Source organism: Microcaecilia unicolor, chromosome 4 (genome assembly GCF_901765095.1).
Source record: "Microcaecilia unicolor chromosome 4, aMicUni1.1, whole genome shotgun sequence".
NCBI lineage: Eukaryota > Metazoa > Chordata > Amphibia > Gymnophiona > Siphonopidae > Microcaecilia > Microcaecilia unicolor.
Genome location: NC_044034.1, coordinates 154377747 through 154400662, shown reverse-complemented (window position 1 = coordinate 154400662; position 22916 = coordinate 154377747). Strand labels below are relative to the sequence as shown.

Genomic DNA, 22916 nt, shown 5'->3' with positions numbered 1-22916 from the left:
CAGCACCTGGTGCTACAAAAATAAAAAATATCTTTGTCATGCCGGAAACGGCACGCACTAGGAGTAGGAACTACCACCACGCTCCTGCGGTAGTCCCAATTTGGTGCACGGCAAACCGGCAGTACACTAGTACTGATTTGCAAAAGGGCCCCAAAGTGCTTTTAAATATGGACCCCTTGATTTTTATGAATATGGATTTGCACCAAATTATTTATATGATCGTTTTCTCTTTTATAATTCCTCCAAAGTTTGTAGGAAAAAGAATTTTTTTTTCTCTTGCCATTTGTAAAGGGTAAGAAAAGATTGAGATTAGTGGATAGTTTATTTGCATTTCAAACTGCTAGTTTAGGAAAGGAAATTTTGCCAACGTCCCCAAATTATAACAATTTAGGAAGAGCATTTTTTGAGGAATTTTTACTACATAATAACCTGCCATTTTTTAGGTAGGAACTATTGTTTTTTTTCAGAATTTTGTAATTCTTGGTTTTGCCTAGATTTTGTGCAGATAACACTTCTCATAAATTTCTCATAAATAACAGATCTGAAAATGCCATCTAATAGGACAATTTTGCAACAGGCTGTCTACATTTTCAAATGGAAAATATTCACATATGTTCCATTTGAAAATGACCACATGAAAAGTACATGTATACAATTTTACACCTATTTAACATGCATAACATTTTTAAAGAAAAATTTCATGCATGCTTTTGAAAATACAAATGTATGTGTTAAGTCCAAACCCCATCTCAGTTCTGAGCTTGTGAATGCCTCATTGAAAATACATGCTAAGTATCATTGCATACATTTTTACCTGCAGATACTTTGCTCAATTTTAGCTCACACCATTTTGGTGCATAGACCTCTAATTTATATTCATTAATGGATCTTAAAATGATCCCTTATTAGGGTAATTCTGTAACCACCTTGAACATGAACAATGTTTTACATGCTCAAATAAGCACTTATACAAATTTCCCATGGATGCATAAATGTAGGCCTGCAGAAAACAGATGAAGTAATTCTCTAAAGGGGTGCCAAGAGGGTGCCTATTTCAAACCTGTTCTATGAAGAAAAGTAGGCACATGCCTAGAAACTAAGGTTACAGCAGTGTCTTATCTTATTGGACATAAAGCTTAAAGAAAAATGGACACAGTCCACTTCCAAGGAGAAGCACTACATAGAGCCATCACTACAAATGCTGTCATTCATTTACCTTTTTTGGAGTTTCAGCGTTCAACTTATCCAACAGAGTCTGGATACGAGCTCCTGCATCACTGTCAATATCTGTGAACAATTTCACCTAAACCAGAAAGAATTATTTTAAAAATCACTGATCTAGGATGTCCTATTACTTTTGTACAATTTCATTTCACTCTACTTTTTTCACACTAAACATTCTTAAAGCCACCCTGGCACACATTGAAAAGAACTGCATTGCTGTGCCATCCCGTGCAGATGCAATACCACAGATAAACAGCAGATGGTAGCAAATTATCACTCACTGCTCTCTTCTGGATGAAGAGCTGAGCATCCTTCAGGTGGTCAGCAATGTTCTCACAGAGCCTCTGGCGTTCATCCTTCGTTAGCACTCGCTTATAGAAGTTACTGACCTAAAGATTCAAAAACAGAGGAAACTAGATAAGGCTTACCAGCAATGACTAGCCCTAGTTAGACTATTTTTTTTTTTGTTTTTTTTATTTATAAGATTTTAATTTTTACATCAAGTATACATCTTGAATAGAAAAGATGGTTATAATAGTTCCTTTTCCAGTTATACAAGAAAAACAATACAGGCAAATACAATAAACTAAATTATCATCTTTAGTCCACAATAGAAAGGGAGCCCCTACTAACTTAAGGAAATAATGAAAAAAAAAAATCAGAAAAGCAATTTCTAATTAAGAATAAAGTGGCTGGTGAGAGCAATCGGGAATTTAAATCAATCATGGAGTTGAAGTTGTTACAGTTATTGGAAATGGAGATGAAGAATCTCTCAGTTTAGCCTCTATAAAAGTATTTAGTTGCTTTGCCTCAAAAAATACATACTTTACTGAATTCAATTTTATTACACACTTGCATGGGAAATTCAGCCAAAAAAGTGCTCCTAATTGTAATACCTTCGGCCTTAATTTAAGGAATTCCTGTCTTTTTCTCTGGGTCGCCCTAGAGATATCTGGATACATTCTAATTTGGCAACCTAAGAAATCCTGACTTTTATTAAGAAAATATTGCTTAAGTATCCAGTCTCTATCTGGCTGAAGTATGAAAAATACTTTTAGAGTAGCAGTTGTTAAACCCACATTCTCTCCTTCTATTATTTGAATCAAGTCCAAGTTCAAGTCTAATGTCTTTGGCGGAGGAACCATCCTATCCTCCTGTAACAGTTCTTTTTTCCGATTAGGTTCTATATAGTAAATCTTGGATATCGGAGGATGGGATTTTTCTGGAATCTTTAAGTTCTCAGTTAAGTACTGTTTAAAGGTTATCAGTGGTGAAATAGCCAGCTGCTTAGGGAAATTTATCAACCTCAGAGTATTTGATCGTTGATGATTTTCTAAAATTTCAATCCTGTGTTGTAGAAAAATATTTTCCTTGATCAAATTCATCTGAATCTGTTGACAGTTTTGAACAGCAGCTGAGTTGTTTTCCATACTTTTACCCAGAGAAGTTACTTTTGTCTCTAATTCAGATATGCTTCCAATATCTAAATTACATTTCTGGGTAAATTGAGCAAACTTCTGCACAAATGAGGCTTCCAGTCCCACAAGTGCCTCCCATATATTTTCTAGTGTAATATTTTGAGGCTTACAAGGCAAAAACGACTTACTTGGGGTTCCCAAGTCAGGAAAAGAGGGTAAATCCGAGTTTCCTCCTGTGTCTCCATGATCTTCCCCAGTAATCTCTTCTCCTCCGCTCGCACCCGCTTCCATCGATGCGGGGTTTGTCGGCGTCTCTGACACCACTTCGGCGCCCGCGCCAGGAGACCCCGTCGGAGTTTTCTTACCCAGAGTATTCTGGGCCGTAGTTGACGCCATCGCCGGCATCGGAGGAGGAATCCTCACTTCGGGACTGAGCGTTGTTTCCGCCTCAAGCCGAGGGAGCGAGGGACCTCCCTCCGCTCCTCTCGGCAGCGAGGATAATCCCGTAGTCGTTCCCGATAGAAGGAAGCGGTCAAGCGTTGCAGTTCTAGGAAGTACAGGAATCGCGGGTCCAATTCGCTGTTTACCTCTCCTTTTAGGCATAATTTGAGTAAGTAAATAACTTCTCAAGGTATTAAGTGACTGCAACGGTCAGAGCGACTTCCTATGCTGCTCATTCAGCCGCCATCTTGCCCCCCTAGTTAGACTATTTTAAGGAGCATTTTCAATTAAGTTAAGATGTTGCAGAAATCATCTCACATGCTAACTGAGAACTGAATTGGGTCACCTCTCTTAAGGAAGTTTCCATTGTGAAACATGATTGGTTAAATTTACATGAAATGTATAGTTCCCCTGCCCCCTATAGAGAAATAAAAGTTTGTCACCGTTATGCCTTCCACCACAGCTATTTCTACTTAAATTTTACTGAAAACTCTCAATGTCTTTATATACTGTGAAAAATTAAGTGTGTGAGGAATAGTTATTTTTTAGATTTAGCTTGCCCTTTTCAGTCATAGCTCAAGATGAGTTACATTCGTTTACAGCAGGGGTTCTCAACCCAGTCCTCAGGGTACACCCAGCCAGTCAAGTTTTCAGAATATCCAGAATGAATAAGCATGAAATAGATTTGCATGCACTGCCTCCTTGGTATGCAAATCTCTGGAGCACCCTTTATAGAATATGAGTTTCGCATGGATCTTTCCGGTGCCTAAATGTGGACGTCATTTACTAAATCTGGCCCTATGTGCATCTGTAGAGATTATGTTGAGGCCTATTTACTGAAGGTCTTCTCCCACTTGAGGTCTGATTCATCCAGGTGGGAAAAGAACCAGTGAAGTAGTCCCCTTGTGTCTGTCAAAACATACTTTGGTGGCAAGTTAAATGTGGGCTACCATTAAGATGTGTTATTTTACCACTAACTCTTTTTAGCACAGGTCCCATTTTATGCAATGATACCTTGCTACTAAGAACTAGAGTTAACAGTAAAATACACATCTTAATGGTAGCCCACATTGATACCCCCCCCCCCCCCCCCATTAGTGTGAAGAGTTTAATTCAGTCTCTGATAACCAGAGCTGATATTATGATGTCATAATGCCTCATTCCACCATTGCCTAAGAGACAACCTGAACAGTGATGTCACAATGGCTTGATTGTCCTATACTTGGCTTTTATTACATGTAGCAGTGATTTTGATTTCTAGAGACATTTCTGTTTTCTTTAATTAAGGGGGGGGGGGGAGTTATCAATGTGGGATACTGTTAATACAGGTTATTTTACTTTTAACTCCAGTTATTAGTAACTAGGTCTCATTGTATAAAATGGGGCCTGTGCTAAAATAGCATGAGTCAGTGGTAAAACAACATGGCTTAATGGCAGCCCTATTCATAACTTCCCTACTTAATGTATTGTATCAGGCCCTTTATAAGTGACAATGGACACTAAAAAGTGTTAAGTAAAGCCAAACCTTGGGCCATCTGAATTCATGTTATTGAGAGGCTTTAAAAAGCCTTTAGAGCAGGGGGTTCTCAAACCAGTCTTTAGGACACACCTAGGCAGCCAGGTTTTCAGGATATCCTCAATGAATATACATGAGAAAAATCCACATAGACTACCTCCATTGAATGCATATTCATTGTAGATATTGTGGAAAGCTAACTGGTTAGATGTGTCCTGAGGACTGGGTTGAGAACTACTGCTCTGGAGTATAATGTGCCTCCCCATTATCTTACTACCGAAAAGTATTGTGTGTTTTCTATAGAGTAAATTGACAAGTTCTCTGCAGCTCTGTCTGTCTTTTCTATGTTAGGCCCTTGGTCATACATGGGAACAGAGGTGCAGAGTTCAAATTAATTCTACATTTGCAAAGTTTCAGTCTCTCAGACTGGCAGGTAATCAGCTGCAGAGTACCATGACCAGACAGACCAGAATCAGATCCCTAGTTAATCAGATAATCTATTAACAGATGTAAGTCCACAGAGGAGCATATCTGCTTAGGGCAGTAATAAGGGGGGAGGGGTGAGATGGGCAGCCACACAGCCCTTCAGGAATGGAAGAATGTCTGGCATTGCAAAGGTGAGCCAAGAGTAGATAGAAAGCCAGGAAGACTGTGGGCTTTCTTCCTACTGTCCAGGTTGGCAAGAAAAGAGGAGACAGCAAAGAGGGGCTGAGAATTAGAGATGGTGAAGGAAGAATGAAGAGCGAATCAGAAGGGGAGCAGAGGGTGCCTATATGTGGGCTTGCCCTGGGCACCACAGTACCTAGATACAGCTTCACCTCTGCTTAAACTATGTACGTGCCCTCCACTTTCACCCATCTACCATTAGAGTCCAGTCACTATTGTAATTTCTTTCCTTCATCACAAGCCCCATTAATAAAAACTGACCACCATCCCAAGCTATACTGGCACATGGGGAAATGAGAGGATTCATTGTGTCATCTGGCCCTGGACAATTCTGCACCAAGCGACAGGAAAAGGGAAAATGGAAAAATCAGCCATTTTCCAGCTGTAGTAAAAATTGCCCTTAGCATGCAGGAAAGACCTGGGCGAGAGTGTTCTAAGGCCACTTTCTGCCGCAGCTAAGTAACAGAAGTCCTAAGTTTGGAGTATAATATTTACCAAGGTCAAACATATTGAGGACCCAAGAGGTCAACAGTGAAGAATGTTTTGTTCTGCCTCAAACTTTTACCTGAGTCACATTATCCTCGTTGTCGATGGTATAGCGATCCACGTCTCCATGTGTCCCAAAGCGGAGTTCTTTACAGTGAGGCAGAACTTCAGGGGAATCAAAGCTGTTTGGATAATAATTTGGGGCACAACCTTAAATGAGAGAAACACAGAACATAAGCGGTAATTTAAAACCACTGAGGAAGGGGGATGAAGGGTAATAGTGATATAAAAGGATGGTAGATTCTAAAACATGAATTATTGTATATATTCTCACAAAATAACAGTTATACTTTATCTGATTTTTCCACTTTGAAGTCAGTGATCCATTGAGAAGGAGAATCACATTTGTCAAAAGAAAACCATCCTCAAACTGAAAGTGAGTAAAACAAAGCCAAGAGTGTCAGGTGGGCATGGGCACCCAAGACGTTTCATTTGTAGCATTGTTCATTGTTTTGGTTAGTCTTTGTTTTCATTTCAGGGACAATATCAAGAATGTGCCTTCTTTGCAAATAGTGTGTACTATCAACAAATGAATAAGCAAAATGTGTTTTCTGCTTATTTTTGTTTACTGACATGCAATGGCATGGGATATGTCATTGATATTTCATATGTCATTGCAAGAAACTGCCCCATCCCTACTGGAAATTTGCTCACACTCAACTGTCTTTCTAGATTCCCCTGGTCAATTTTCTCCTGCTGTTCCAAATCTCTACTCACTACTTAACTCCCTGAGGGCTGGTCCTTCTCACGCACTTTGGTTTTGAAACAGTTGTCCTTTGGCAACATTCCCAAAATATTCTTCAGATTTGTTTTTTTCATTCTTGCAAGGACACCACATCCTTCTAGGGTTCTCCAAGCTCAGGTGTACCATCAGGGTCTGGCAAGTTGCAAGAAGGAATATTCCTAAATTAGAGAGCTCTTGGTCAGCAGGGTTCAACTGGGATCTATGGCATTGCCAAGGAGGTAGTCTGAATGAGCCTTAGAGTTCTTGTTATGTTCTGTTGCAGGATGAATCAATCCTGGTTTAGTCTTCCTGCATTGATGACTTTGTGCTTAGGTTTTCAGTTTTACTGTTAAAGAGTTTTAATGTTTTGTGCTATGTTTTATCTTTTGTATGTCCAAAAACAGAAAAGGCAAGCAGTCCCACAGAAGTCAATGAAGAGAAACCAGGGAGTGGGAATGACCAAAGCGATGGAACAAGAAGCACTAATAAGTCTTTATTGTAAATATTTGCTGGAAATAGCACAATCAAAGCATTAGACAGCCATTCACTAATGCATAGACTCTACACAGTCCATGTTTCATCCTGTGTTTTCATCAGGAGTCCAGACAATCAGCCAGAAATAGGACGAGCAGCAACAGTGAATCTAGCACAATGCCAAAAAGGTATAATACCATCCAGGACCTGAATTACACCAATGTTGCGGAAAATGGTAGCAGTATAAGCAGAAACGTTTGTATGCTTAAGGTGTTTGATTATGAATGACTAATCTAAAACAGCAGGCAGAATAGCTAGAAACAGCCTTACAGTTTTCACAGCCTACTTCAGAAATGCAAGTCTAGAAGAAATGCTTACACTAGGTCACTAATTTCCAAACTTTCCAATGCCCTATGATCCAACTCCAACAAGGCACTTTAGACTCAGACAACCTTTGATACCTGGCAGAAGCAAACTGGGCTGTACACATCACTGATAAACTTGACAGGTCCTGGGAACATAAAATGGCTACACCCATTTCTGCTTGCAGGGTCATGCTGGTTCCTAATGGGCATTGGCATTTGTAATTTGGCTTAAAACAGTCAACCAAGTGAAAGAAGTGTGCAAGAAGAAAACATTCATTCCACTCCTTTATCTCAGAGGTTTTTTATTTAGGTTTCTTATTGTTTTTGTCATTTTAGCTCTCACAAAATCATTCCTTGAGCACAAATGACAGAAACCAAAAGCAATGTTGCCATTATCTTACTAAACGCCCCCTAGCAACTGAACACTGGTACATGCCATGGTTTAGGAGGAATTTCAACAAATGATTTAATTTATGTATTCCAGCTTCTACCCTTTGACAAATTTGGACACTACACCCTGTGTGCTGGCAACATTTTTCTTGTTACCCTAGAGAAATAAAAAATGGTGACATGTCATCAGTTCATTGTGGTGGGAGGGGTGAAGGGCTTTGACACGTTCTCTCAGGAAACTTAACCGGAAGCAGAAAACAGAAACCCATGAAAGTGTAAGAGAAGCACAGGGGCTCTGTGCTCCCCAGCAGTGCACTCCACGGTGGAATAACCATGGGATTCGATCTGCAAGGTGAATGCTGCAGTGACCCAGAGTTCTCTGACACACAGTCAGTCAGCCAAATGTACTTAACCTGCTGGAGTTTAACTCTAGATAAATGAACATGTGCCCAATCTGGAAAGTCACCAAGTACTTGGGCTCTCAGTACCATTGATTAAAAAAAAAAAAAAAAGCTTTCTAATTAAACATGTGCATGGGTGCTAAACCTGTCTCCTTCAGCAGAAGGCAAATAAGTAATCTATAGTGCTACTAGACATACACAGCACTGTGCACATTATTGTTATTTGTTGGAAAGCCAACTTCAGAACTGCCACATATTACCTACAGTCCATTCTAACAACATGTCCATGGACCTTTTTAGTCTCTAATACCCTTTCCCACTTTCTTCTTTCCCAGTTCCTTCTATCCTATTTATGTAATTGTAATTGTATATCTACTGGTCTGGAGATCGCCTTATCGGTACATTGTATCGGTATTTTCTCTGTCCCTAGAAGGCTCACAATCTCAGGGCCCTTTTACCAGGGGTGTATCTGCGTGGGGCCAGGGGGGCCTGGGCCCCCGTAGATTTGGCCCTGGACCCCCCTGCCGACAACCCTCTCCACCCCCCTCCCGCTGCCAACCCACCGTCACCTATCTTTGCTGGCAGGGGACCCCAACCCCTGCCAGGCGAAGTCCTCTCTTCCATTGCAGCAAAGCTTCCTGTTCTGAGTCTGACGTCCTGCACATACAACGTGCAGGACGTCAGACTCAGAATTTGAAACTGAAGGAAGCTTTGCTGCAACGGAAGAGAGCACCTCAGCTGGCGGGGGTGGGGTCCCCCACCAGCTTTGCAACGGAAGGACCTCGGCTGGCGGGGATTGGGGTCCCCCACCAGCAAAGGTAGGCGGCGGGGCAGGGTTGGTGGTGGAAGGGGGTGGAGAGGGTCATCGGCAGGGGGGGGTCCAGCAATGGCGGGGGGTCAGCGGCGCCAGGTTGGGGGGCTAAAATGTGCCCCCTCACTCTAGCTCTGGCCCCCCTCCCGCTGAAGTCCAGATATGCCTCTGCCTTTTACAAAGACGCATAAGGGCCTACAAGCGTCCAGCGTGTGCCAAATCGGCATTACCGCCTGGCTACCGTGTGCCCCGGGCGGAAATTCTGAATTTGTCATGCACCAAAAACATTGTGGTAGAAAATATTTTCTATTTTCTACCTCGGGGTGCCTACCTGGCAGTAAATGGCAGTTGGCGCTCACTGCATGCTTACCGCATAGATAGCGCATGAGACCTTACCGCTAGGTCAATGTGTGGTGGTAAGATCTCAGGCCGAAAATGGACGTGCACTGGTTTCAATTTGAGTGCATGCCCATTTTTCGGCCCGTTACAAAAAGGCCCTTTTCCCTAGACGCGGTAAAAAATGGCCCAGTGCGCCCAAAAGACGTGTTCGCATTACCATAGGCCACTTTTTACCGCAGCTTAGAAAAGGACCCCTAAGTTTTTGTACCTGGGACAACGGAGGGTTAAGTGACTTGCCCAAGGAGTTGCAGTGGGAATGGTCACCAGGATCAAAGCCCACTGCACTAACCAAAGGGTAGAAGCTGGAATACATTTAGGCTACTCCTCCACTCCCATGTTTTTTGTGCGCTAACTAGTTAGTGCATGATAATATAGTTGCACAAACTGGTTAGTATAAGAATGCCCAGTCTCTGCCCCTGACACATCCCCTAAAAAATACAACAAAAATATTTTGTGTGCGGTTAGCTCATGCATGTGGCAAAATGAATGCAGAATGCTTTAGCGCATCTCGCATTAGGCACATGTTAGTTTATCAAAAGGTTCCCAGAGATTGTATTTCTCTTGAAAGTCTGCACAGAAAGATAGTCACCTGTTTTACCTCTCATATTCCTCACTATATTTATATTTGTTACATTTGTATCCCACATTTTCCCACCTATTTGCAGGCTCAATGTGGCTTATATAGTACCGTAGAGGCATTCGCCAGTACGATAAAGAAGCAAATACAGGTGGTATTATGGTTGAGTAAGGAACATATGTTTCAGTTACAATGGGAATCAAGGAGAGGAAAGATTATTTAGTGTCCAGTACAAGCTTTGGTTATGTTGTATTGCAGAGTGCAGGCAATTATGTTGGGTCGGTGGGGTATGCCTTTTTGAACAGGTAGGTCTTTAATGATTTCCTGAAGTTTAGGTGGTCGTAGGATGTCTTCACAACTTTTGGCAGTGCGTTCCATAATTGTGTGCTTGCATAGGAGAAGCTGGATGCATAGGTTGTTTTGTATTTAATTTAAATTCTCAAAGTATCGGGATGGTGAGGGAAGCTTCTTTTGAAGAGTCCCTCCATTTGGCCCATTAACAGGTGTTTGCTGGTAATTGATGGCTACTCACCATGTTAAACAGAAATCATGGAAAAGTTGCAAGGTACATAATACAACCAGTAGAGTAGAGACCTTATTTTCTTCTCAGCAATAATAGCTTCATCATTCTAAAAGATCTGGGTTACCTTTACATCATTGATTAACCCAAGACTAGAAGTCTTCATAGAATGACTGTGATACGGATGGAAGGTCTTTTACAGAGCAAATTTTAATACACTCAAAGTGCTAATATGGGTTAAGATATGGTGCCATCACTTGCACCCTATGCAACACTGATGCTCACCTTGGTTGTCAGATATGCACATGGGCCCATCCCTCTGATAGTTGGCTACACGAGTTTTGTAAGGGCAGTTTACTGGGATCTGTAGGTAATTAGCCCCTAGGCGGTGTCTGTGAGTATCTGGATAGGAGAAAAGACGACCCTAGAACAAATCAGATTAGGTTTTATGGTTTCATCATCAAGGCAGCAGCATTTTCAACTACCAATATAATATTTTATTAAGAGCAGCACTGCTGTAAAGAGCAAAACCCATGCAAGGAAAGGTAGGGCTTAAACTCCATCTTTGACAAACTTTGGGGTCCTTTTACTAAGCCACATAAGCGTATAAGCTTGCCCAATGCATGCCAAAATGGAGTTACCGCCCGACTACCATGTGGCTCTTGTGGTAATTTCATTTATGGTGCATGTCCGATAAGTGCAGCCAAAAAATATTTTTTATTGTGGGACGTGCGTATTGGACGTGCCCCAATTGTCATTTGATGTGCTTAGGTCATTACCACCCGGTTACCGCGTGAGACTTTACTGTTAGGTCAATGGCTGGCACTAAGGTCGCAGACCCAAAATGGACGAGTGGCAATTTTGATTTTGCTGCACGTCCATTTTCAGCAAAAATTTTAAAAAGGTCTTTTTTACTGGCAAGCTGAAAAATGGATTGGCACGTGCCCAAAACCTGCACCTACACTATTGCGAGCCATTTTTCAGCACATCTTAGTAAAAGGACCCCTTTCTGTATAAAAATCCTTTCCTAGAAAGCTATGAACTTCCCATCCCAGAGCTGGATACCAGGATTTCATATTTGAACTACATGAAGGAAGGAAGTTTCAGAGGAAATATTTCTGCACCAGTGGGGGTGGAGGAGGCCTGCAATCGCCACTAAAGAGAGGGTAGTGATGTGAACTAGGGTTACCATTTTTGTCCCCCAAAAAGGAGGACACATGCCCCGACCCACCACACACCCCACCCGCCCCCTTTCAGATCCCGCCCGCCCCCTTTCATGCCCTTACTCCGCCCCCTGTCACATTTTCCCCTCCCCCGTCACACACCCCGTCACCCCCCCTCCCCTTACATTACTACTGCCCTGGTGGTCTAGTGACCTCTTCGGGGCAGGAAACAGCCCCCTCTTTCCTGCCCGGAGCGCTGCCCTGCATGCATCCTTCCTGTTGGTGATCTCGGCGCCGATTCAAAATGGCCACTGAGAGTTGAAGTCTCGCGAGGTCACTTCAACTCTCGGCGGCCACCTTGAATCGGCACCAAGATCACCAACAGGAAGGATGCATGCAGGGCAGTGCTCCGGGCAGGAAAGAGGGGGCTCTTTCCTGCCCCGAAGGCGGAAGAGGTCACTAGACCACCAGGGCAGTAGTAACTAAGGGGAGGGGAGGCTAGCAATCTGCCCATTTGTACAGATTTCTGGACAAACGGGCAGGCTGGTGGGCGGGCGGGCAGGCCGTCGGACGGCCTGCCCACCAGCCTGCCTGTTTGTCCAGAAATCCAGACAAACAGGCAGATTGGCAAAACCCGCCCGGTTGCCTGATCATGTCCTCAAAAACATGATCCGGACATATGGTAACCCTAATGTGAACAAAGATGAGAGTCTGAGTAAAAACTTCAGCAAGTGTTGGATTCATGCATGATCACCTACCCTGAATGATGAAGAATCAAAGAGGGAAGACAGAAAACTGAACTGACTTAGAAAGAGCGACATCCTACAATCTGTCAAGTTAATGTGGCTGACATCTGGGATATATCTTCAGATGGAATAATATTAAAACACAACTGGAAAGACTGGATTGGCCAACTAGTTCATATCTGCTGTTATTTACTATGATACTATTGGTAAGGCAGAGAATGATGCTGTTTGCTTCCTGGGCAGTCAGGCCACAGGTAATCTCTGGCTGTGCCTTCATTTTTTCACAGTTAAGAGCCCTCTCATTACACCAGTTTTTCTTGAATTCTGTGCTTTGCCTTCAGTGAAAATGGTGAAGATAAAGCCAGTAATGCAGTTCCAAGAAGGATCTTTAGCTGCAGGGAAATGAGAGGAAAGCCACAGATCAATTGGGCTCAGCCAGGGGTACTTTACCAGGAAGTGGACTGGGCAGATTAGATGGGCCTGAGATCCTGATCTTCCTGTGTTTCTAGTAACAGATATTTCCGGGTTTTAGTTTAAGGCAGTCCTTGTTTTGTGCCACTGTGTGTAGGGGTGTGTCCTGCTTTTCTAAAGGAATCCATGTTCCCATGCATACCTCCTACCCACCCCCACCCTGTTAGACTGTCAATGAAATGCTTGGATGTTTCACTTATATATACTGTCATCTACCACATTTGTTTATTTCCGATCTGACGAAGAAGGGCAACCTTCGAAAGCTAATCAAGAAATGTATTAAGTTATGTCCAATAAAAAAGGTACCATCTTATTTTCTTTTCCATGTTTTATTTTGTTTGATTTCTATTGATTACCTTTAAAGGAATCCAGAAATGCAAATTGCTACAAAACTGAGGGGGGGTCTTTTACGTAAGCAAGCTGGCGTTTTTAGTGTGCATTAAAAATAGATGCACACTAAATGCTAAAGATGCCAATGTATTCCTATGGGCGTCTTTAATGGGCATCTTTAGTGTTTAATACATGCCTATATTTAACGTGTTCTAAAAATGCCAGCGTGCCTACGTAAAAGACCCCCTAAGCCAGGACTGCTTTAGCCTGATCCTGATGACATGGGCCTCTCTGGTGTCTGCATGTCCCTGCAGCAGAGGGCGCTGTTGATATTGAATTAATTTGAGGGGGGTAGAGAGGTTTTAGCAAATGTGGGAGATTTAAAGTATCTGATCCCAGAAAAACCTTCTCCTGACATACCTGAAGCATCTTGTCAGGACTGGGTTCAATGCCTGGGGGCATGTTGCTTGGATCAAAGGCCAACTGCTCCACCTCTGCAAAGTAATTCACTGGGTTTCTGTTTAAAACCAGTTTACCCACAGGAATGAGAGGGTAATCCTTATGAGGCCAAATCTGGAAAACAATATGCAGATAATATAAAAGCAATCAATTCTTTGTCCATATTCCTCCAGAACTGTTCAGTGTGTTGCAAACTGTGTCAAACACCAGAATTATCAGAAAGATATGTCCACAACAGAACAGTAGCCTGAGGTAGTCCACAGAAACTTTCTTCTTTCTAAAAAAAATTGAAGGGGAACTAATCAAAGATACAATGTAACAATCCCAGCACTGGTCTTCCTGACTTATGTTACTTTATTTATTATTTATTTACTAGTAAAAAATGCCCATTTCTTAAGGAAAGGAAATGGGCGCTAGCAAGGCCATCCCTTACCCTCCCTCACTGTTCCAGACTCTGCCCTCCCTCCGTTTTCACCCCCCTCCGCATTACGGACCCCTGTACCCCCTTCCAAGACCCTGTCAACCCCCCTTCTCGGCAAAAACCGTCCCCCGCCGTCGTGGAGTACCTGTGCTGATGGGGGGCCCCAACCCCCGTCAGCTGGTCCTGTGCTGGCCTTTGCGGCATTGCTTCCTCAATGATCTTCTGTTGAAGTTCCTCTGCATGTGTCTGATGTCAGACGGACGCAGAGGAACTTGAACAGAAGATCATTGAAGAAGCAACGCCGTGAAGGCCAGCACAGGACTTCGGCTGATGGGGGTTGGGGTCCCCCGTCAGCACAGGTACTGGACGGCAGCGGGGGATGGTTTTCGGCGGGAAGGGGGGGTCGACAGGGTCACGGAATGGGTGTACAGGGGGCCGTAACGCGCGGGGGGTGTTGAAATCGGAGGGAGGGCGAAGTGTGGAACTCGGTGGGAGGTGCGTGAGGGAACACGGGGTGTTCATGCTCGTTGGGTGGGGGGGCAGGTTGGTGATGCGGTGGGGGGGGGTCTGTGTAGCCCCGCTCCCTGCCACTTACTCCTCCCCTTTCTTTGGAATCAGCTGTCACTGACGTCAGTGCGTGCCTGCCTAGCAGACCACCTCTGAGGGAGGCACGGTCCCAGGCACATTAGAACGTTGGAGGTGAGAATTATTATATAGGATTATCTCATTTGTACCCCACAGTTTCCCAACAGCATCAGGCTCAATGTGGCTTACAGCACAACGAGGCAGACGCCAATGCAGTAAAAAGAAGCTAATACAGCAGAAAACTTACACAAAAAATAATGGGGAGGATGAGGAGGGACGGGAGGAGTAAGGGAACCAGGAAAGAGGAAGGAAGGGGAATGTGTCCAAAACTGTCTCTAGATTGATGCGCATCCAACAGTGGAGACACATGCTGAGTCCTTGGGATAAGCGTTTCCAAATAACATGGTCTTAAGTGATTTCCTGAAAGTTAGGTGGTTGTTGATGGTTTTTATGGATTTCGGCAAAGAATTCCAAAGTTGAGTGCTGATGAAGGAGAAGGATGTAGCATACGTGGTTTTGTACTTTATTTCATTGCGGTTTGGATAATGAAGGTTTAGATATGAACGGGAGAGTCTAAATGTACTATAGTTAGATAAGTGACTTACCTTTTTGATTTTAAAGATAAGATAGAGTTTAGACTTCTGCACAGATTAAGCACTTTTAAAATTCTATATAAAAAAATTTTTGGACCAATGAGGAATTGTGGTGAGTGTCTAATACAGTGACAATATGGGAGAAAAGTATGGCTGCCACCTCTGACTGGTCCATAAAAATTTTTAAAAACCTACATGGTGTGATTAAAACCTATGCCTTTGTTTACTAAGGTGTGCTATAGGCGAGTTAGCGTGGTTAATGCATGTTAATGGTTAACACACATTAAACGCTAACACATCCAAAGAAATATTTAGGCACGTTAGTGGTTAATGCGCCTTAACTTTAAAGGTGCATTAAAAATGCTAATGCACCTTAGTAAACATACCACCTAGTTTGTTGAATGCGGAGGTTCAATAATGAGTTTTCACGGACACAACAGAACAGCACATCAAGCTATATTCTCAGGCTCTGTAACACCATAAAGGCACAGTTAGGGGTCAGAATCATAAAACCATGATGTCAATTTTTAAAGCCAGCACTGGCCATAGCATTTTAAAAAATATGTACTTTCAGCCTTGCTGTACAGATATTCAGAGGGCACAGAATATATACATTCACTGTCAACTGCAGGACATTATCCAGCTTATAATCGAACGAGAAAAACGCCCAAGTTCCGACCTAAATCGGGAGATGGGCGTTTATCTCACAAAAACGAATAAAGCGGTATAATGGAAAGCCGATTTTGGACGTTTTCAACTGCACTCCGTCGCGGATGCGGACAAAGTTGATGGGGGCGTGTCAGAGGTGTGGCGAAGGCGGAACTGGGGCGTGGTTATCTGCCGAACAGAGATGGGCGCATTTCACAGATAATGGGACAAAAGTATGCGTTTTTAGCTAGAATTTAGGGCACTTTTCCTGGACCCTGTTTTTTCACGAATAAGGCCCCAAAAAGTGCCCTAAATGACCAGATGACCACTGGAGGGAATCGGGGATGACCTCCCCTGACTCCCCCAGTGGTCATAAACCCCCTCCCACCACAAAAAATGATGTTTCACAACTTTTTATTTTGACCCTCAAATGTCATACCCACCTCCCTGGCAGCAGTATGCAGGTCCCTGGAGCAGTTGTTAGGGGGTGCAGTGGACTTCAGGCAGGTGGACCCAGGCCCATCCCCCCCCTACCTGTTACAATTGTGCTGCTTAATGCTTAGTCGTCCAACCCCCCCCCCCCGAACCCACTGTACCCACATGTAGGTGCCCCCCTTCACTCCTTAGGGCTATAGTAATGGTGTAGACTTGTGGGCAGTGGGTTTTGAGGGGGATTTGGGGGGCTCTACACACAAGGGAAGGGTGCTATGCACCTGGGAGCTCTTTTACCTTTTGTTCTGTTTTTGTAAAAGTGCCCCCTAGGGTGCCTGGTTGGTGTCCTGGCATGTGAGGGGGACCAGTGCACTACGACTCCTGGCCCCTCCCACGAACAAATGCCTTGGATTTATTCGTTTTTGAGCTGGGCGATTTCATTGTCCATTATCGCTGAAAAGCAAAAACGCCCAGCTCACAACTTGGCGAATAAAACATGGACGTCTAATTTTTTCGAAAATACGCTTGGGTCCGCCCCTTCACGGGCCCGTTCTCGGAGATAAACGCCCATGGAGATAGGTGTTTCTGTTCGATTATGCCCCTCTATGTCACTTTACTGAAACCCTATGCATTTTACACTGGATTGCGATTTAACAGTCCTAAAGTAAATAAATAGGTTATACATACTAATATACAACCCACCCAATGCTCCAAATCTTCATGCCACAGATGAGTCTTTCAGACCTCAGAGGTCTCTTTTCACAGTCCATGGCTCACCTACTACTACTATTTATCATTTCTATAGCGCTACAAGGCATACGCAGCGCTGTACACAATACATGAAAAGACAGTCCCTGCTCAAAGACAGACAGAACAACTAAGAGGTAAGGGAATTAAGGAGGTGGGGATAAAAGGGTACAGGCAAGTGAGTAGTGGTTAGGAGTCCTCATCCCCATTGGTCTTTACATGACCTGATTCATAAACCCATTTTTTAAATTAATTACTTAAACATATTTATATCATTTTATGCTTATTAATTCAAATACTAAGCATTGTTATGACTTTCTCAATAAAAAAAATAGGTTTAAGAATTAAGTCATGTATAGATTGATGAAGAGGCAGGCAAATCATGGACTGTGTATCCATGTGAAAATAGTCACTGATGAGGTGTGAAAGGCAAGTCATTGACTGTGTATCCTTTTGAAAAAAGTCACCACTGACGTGTGAAAGGCAAGACATAAACTGTATATTCTTGTGAAAAGAATCACCGTGAGGTATGAAAAGCAAGTCATGGACTGTGTATCCTTGTGAAAAAAGTCACCACTGAGGCGTGAAAGGCAATACATGGTCTGTGTATCCTTGTGAAAAGATTCACCGCTGAGGTGTGAAAGGCAAGTCATGGACTGTGTATCCTTGTGAAAAGAGTCACCGCTGAGGTGTGAAGGTTTGGAGCGTTGGGTGGGTTGCATATTAGTATGTTATTTGCCCCCCCCCCCCCCCCCCCCCCCCCCCACACACACACACACACTGGAACAGAATTAATGACTTTTTATAGGTTATACATAAAGCAGCTGAATGATGCCAATATACAGATAATTTTTGGTTTCTGTCTTCACTGCACACTAACACTCCATACAGATAGTAGTGGAGTGGTTAGACAGAAAGCCTGCTTCTATCTGTATATGGGCTGATAAGCTATGGATGGAGGATTTATTTTGGTATCTGCCACTGATATGTGTATAAAACCTTTTGAAAACTGACCCCTATATTTATATCAGATTATATCATGGACCCTGCAATACACAAATTAATACTTAAGGGGTCCTTTTACTAAGCTGCAGTAAAAGGGGGCCTGCAATAGCGTCAGTGCGTGTTTTTGATGGGCGCTGAGGTCCCCATTTACTGCAGCAGGTAAAAGGCTGTTTTTTTCTGAAGAAAAAAAATGGCCATGCGGTAAGTGAAACACTTACCACCTCCTGGCCATTTCAGGGGGGAGAGCCCTTACCGCCACCTATTGAGATGGCAGTAAGGGCTCCCTCCTCGCTTACCTGGCATGTGGTAAGCCCAAAATGGGGCTTACCGCTGCTTAGTAAAAGGACCCCTAATGTTTTCTGACTATCTAGACAGAGTCTTAAAGACTAGGATATAAAAGGAAGGGGTGTAAATTAGCACCTGTAAATGACCCTTGAAAAGAATTTAAGAAAAGATCCAGACAATGAAGCAAACAAAGATGGCTACATCTATGCAACTCTAATAATGAAAATGCTCTTCCTTGTACTGCTCCAGAAGGGTTTCTACTACTTACTGAGCAGCAGTAACACAATGCTAAATCTACTATTTGGGTAATAGGATATTTAAAACCAAAAACTGCAAGCAGTACACAGGGCCACTGAGAGGGGGGGACAGGGGGGACAAACTTCCCGGGGCCCGGGCCTCCAAGGGGGCCCAGCGCCGCAGTCCCACCCGCCACCGTCACCGGGCCCCTTCCACCCGAACCCCCGCCAGCAGAAGTGCTGTCTTCTGTTCTGACTCCGGCGTGCGTGGCCCACACAGACGCGCTCCTCTCAGCTGATTTTCACTGTACTCTGCAGGGCTTCTGTGTGTCTGACGTGCAGGACATCAGATGCACAGAAGCCCTGCAAAGTACAGCAAAGATCAGCTGAGAGGAGCGCGTTTGTGTGGGCCGCGCACGCCAGAGTCAGAAGACAGCACTTCTGCTGGCAGGGGTTTGGGTGGAAGTGGCCCGGCCCGGTGGCAGAGGCAGGTGGGATTGTGGCGCCGGTCCCCCTCAGGGGGGGCGATGACAACCTGGGGGGGTAGTGGGGGCGGAGCGGGGCCCAGGAGTGGCCTTGTCTCGGGCCCGGCCCAGTCTCTCGGCGGCCCTGGCACTACGCATCTATGAAAAACGCCTCAGCCCGGTTTTTTTACTGAACTAGAAGAAATGCTACTTAGGAAAGGCACGTTGAATCTGATGATTTGCTTAAATACACAGGAACTGCACATTCAAACATTCACTTACTTTAGTTAAGTCAAATGGGTTGAAGGGGAATTTCTTAGCTTGCTCAAAGGTCATGACCTGGATGTAGAATGTCCAAGATGGGAAGTTTCCAGTGGCAATGGCTTCGTAGAGGTCACGAATTCCATAGTCAGGATCAGTAGATGCCAATGTTGCTGCTTTCTCTACTGTGAGATTTTTTATCCCTTGATCAGTCTAAAGGGATATAAAAGTAATTCAGTTATCAAACCGACTAGTATGTCAGCAGATTCCATATAACAAAATTACTCCTGATTTTGAAAAGCATCAATAATAATCTAACTAAAGATTGTTGCAGAAGGGAATTTTAGCTCTATGGCTTCCACAATAGGATTTATTCCTAAGTCACCTTTCTTTTTCATCCAAATATATCTCATGATTTAATTTGTAGTGTTCTTTTATGCTTTGCTAAGAAAAAAGGTTATACCTGCCCCCCCCCCCCCAGTTGATATTTGAGTCCACTGCAGTAATCTTTTTTTTGTTTGTTTTTAACAATAGCTGCCATGAGTTTAAAAAAAATATGGATATTCAATTGCAGCTTCAGACTATTCAGATAGAACGGTGATGTGCCCTTAAAGGCAGCATTTTTGCTGTGCTAAATTATCTAGATAGAAGCTCTGAAAACCACCACTATCCAGATACACGTCTCTCAATAATGCTAAGATGCTGCTACTGAATATCTAGGATTATAGTTGATTTCAAACTTACTTTTGAAAATCAGATTCTGGCATTGTCAAAATGAGTGTTTTTTTAGATTGAGACAGTTGAGATTTATGCGGTCCATGTTATGTCCTCGTAGTTTCAAATTATTGCACAATGTTGCTATTCAATATACAGTGGAAGAAAGGGACAACATCTGGAAAGCAGTATATACTAACATCAGAAGTATGAGAAATAAGGTTTTAGATCTTGAGGCTGTGATGAGCTGATTTGGATTTAGTGGCGATCACAGGGGCATGATTCACAGAGAACCATGACTGTGATATAGTTACACTGGGCTATAATCTGTTCAGGAAAGACAGGGTAGGAAGAAAGGGAGGGGGAGTGGCATTATATGTTAAAGATAATATTAAAGGAACAGGAGAAGAGTGGGAACATAATCAGGATCTTCAAGAAACAGAATAAGGACATTCAATGTAGATATAAGTAGAGGAGTGTGGTAGCCGTGTTAGTCCACTCTTAAGGTTATCAATAGAAATCAAACAAAATAAAACATGGAAAAGAAAATAAGATGATACCTTTTTTATTGGACATAACTTAATACATTTCTTGATTAGCTTTCGAAGGTTGCCCTTCTTCGTCAGATCGGAAAATATTTTGGCATAGTTTGCAACTGGATAAATTACAGGGACGTGTGCCCTTCTGTTCCTGTAATTTATCCAGTTGCAAACTATGCCAAAATATTTCACAGGACCCCACAGTTACCCACAAAGGAAAGATATTCAACATAAAGGGATCTTTCACTTGCTCATCTTCCAATGTGGTATATATCATTCAGTGTAAAAAATGTAACGAAGGATGCTATATTGGAGAAACAGGCCAGATGCTTAAGACAAGATTCAATTTACATAGACATCATATGAACAATACAGCCAGTAGAGCCCCCACCCCGGTGGGACAGCACTTCACAGAACCAGGACACTGTACCAGTGATTTCACAGTGAAAATACTGAAAGGTAACTTTAAAACCATACAAGAACATAAGACCTTTGAAGTCAGAATGATTGAATATTTTAACACCCAACAGAAAGGACTTAACAAGGACCTGGGGTTCCTAGCCCATTATAAACCATAAAGCTGTATGTCTCTGTTGATCACCCCACCCCTCACCTATCCACACCCATCCTGTTAGAATATCAATGATATGCTTTGATGTCCCCATGCATACCTCCGACCCACCCCCATCCTCTCATCCTGTCAGACTGTCATAGTAATGCTTGAAGGTTTTCAGTTATATACACTGTCAGCTAGCACATTTGCTTATTTCCGATCTGACGAAGAAGGGCAACCTTCGAAAGTTAATCAAGAAATGTATTGTTATGTCCAATAAAAAAGGTATCATCTTATTTTCTTTTCCATGTTTTATTTTGTTTGATTTCTATTGATAATGTAGATATAAAATGTATTAAAAGATGACTCAACACCATACCATGCTTCAGCACTGAAAGTGCCTTCTTCAGAAGTCTCAGTAAACGTATATAAAAAATCCTGATGGATAAAGCCTTCAGAAGTAAATCTTTTAAAAAAATGTTGTGGTCTTTAAAAAGAAGACCTTTGTAAGGTATGGTGAAAAGTATGACTTCTCGGTGCCACTAGTTTGCAAACTGAGGGTACTGAAGGAACTTATAGAAGTTCTAGTGGTTCCACTGGCTGGTCTTTTCAATGCTTCCCTAGAGTTGGGAGTGCCTGTTCTCTATATATAGGTATTTTATTCACCAGTTTGTATGTTTTTCAGTGTGATTTTAATCTGTGGTTTTATTGTTTTTTATTAATTGAGGATTATTTATTATTTTAATTCATTGTATGTTTGTGTTTTAGTTTTACCCCTGATGCAGCCTGAGAGCAAAATGTGGCCATGTCGGGTAATGTTTTAATAAACCACTTCTCTTTCACCATTGCTGATCTGCTTCCTGTGTTTTCTAGTTTTATCTGTTGGCAGATATTTGCCTCTCGTTGTGGGGTTTACTTTTGCCTGTCAGGGAGCCTCATTTTGGAATAAGCTACCTCTTCAAATTAGGCAAATTGATACCATCAAATGCTTAATGTATTCTTTTTGAAAATAGTAAATTCTCTCAGCTGAGGTCATCTTAATTGTAATCCGCACTGAACCTAAATTGGATAGTAGCAGAATATAAAAACTCGAATAGAATACAATTATCCAGAGAGGTACCCAAATAAATGTTTTAAATATTGTTTCCCAACTTTTTTTATGGCTTTACTCATTTTTAATCTGCTTTCCTGAGTCCGCTTTTCAGATGCTGCTACTACATTCAACCTTCCTATACAACAGTATGATTCTAGAATGCAATTCTGATGAGGAGAAGCACAGTGACACCCTAATTTAATGAAACTGGTCATGAGGAACTAGCCATAAGTCAGAAGAACTTTCTAAACCTGTAATAAACACTAGTTTTAGAAGTGGGATAAGAAAATAAGAACATAAATTTTGCCATACTGGGACAGATCGAAGGTCTATCAAGCCCAGCATCCTGTTTCCAACAGTGGCAAATCCAGGTCACAAGTACCTGGCAAGATCCCAAAACAGTACAATACATTTTATGCTGTTTATCCTAGAAATAAGCAGTGGATTTTCCCAAGTCCATCTTAATAACAGCTTATGAACTTGTCTGTTAGGAAGCTAGCCAAACCTTTTTTAAACCCTGCTAAGCTAACTGCTTTGACTACATTCTCTTGCAATGAATTCCAGAGTTTAATTAAATGTTGAGTGAAGAAATCAAAATGATAAAGAGGATCCCAATAATTATCTGTTGCAGGCTTTGCTATCACTACTGCTGAAATGTGATTGTTTTGTCTATGAATTGTATTCAAATACAGAAACAAA

At 42.6% G+C, this 22916-nt stretch overlaps 1 protein-coding gene across 1 annotated transcript in view; it reads right to left on the bottom strand.

The window, feature by feature from the left end:
• LOC115468789 (catalase-like) overlaps positions 1 to 22916 on the bottom strand; it is a 67424-nt gene that overhangs the window by 1058 nt on the left and 43450 nt on the right. The window contains exons 7-12 of the mRNA XM_030200786.1: positions 19340 to 19531; positions 13603 to 13755; positions 10758 to 10896; positions 5831 to 5961; positions 1506 to 1613; positions 1217 to 1303 (exon numbers count right to left, since the gene is read on the bottom strand). Of these exons, the coding sequence (XP_030056646.1) occupies positions 1217 to 1303; positions 1506 to 1613; positions 5831 to 5961; positions 10758 to 10896; positions 13603 to 13755; positions 19340 to 19531 (810 nt within the window). The remainder of the gene's footprint in view (positions 1 to 1216; positions 1304 to 1505; positions 1614 to 5830; positions 5962 to 10757; positions 10897 to 13602; positions 13756 to 19339; positions 19532 to 22916) is intronic.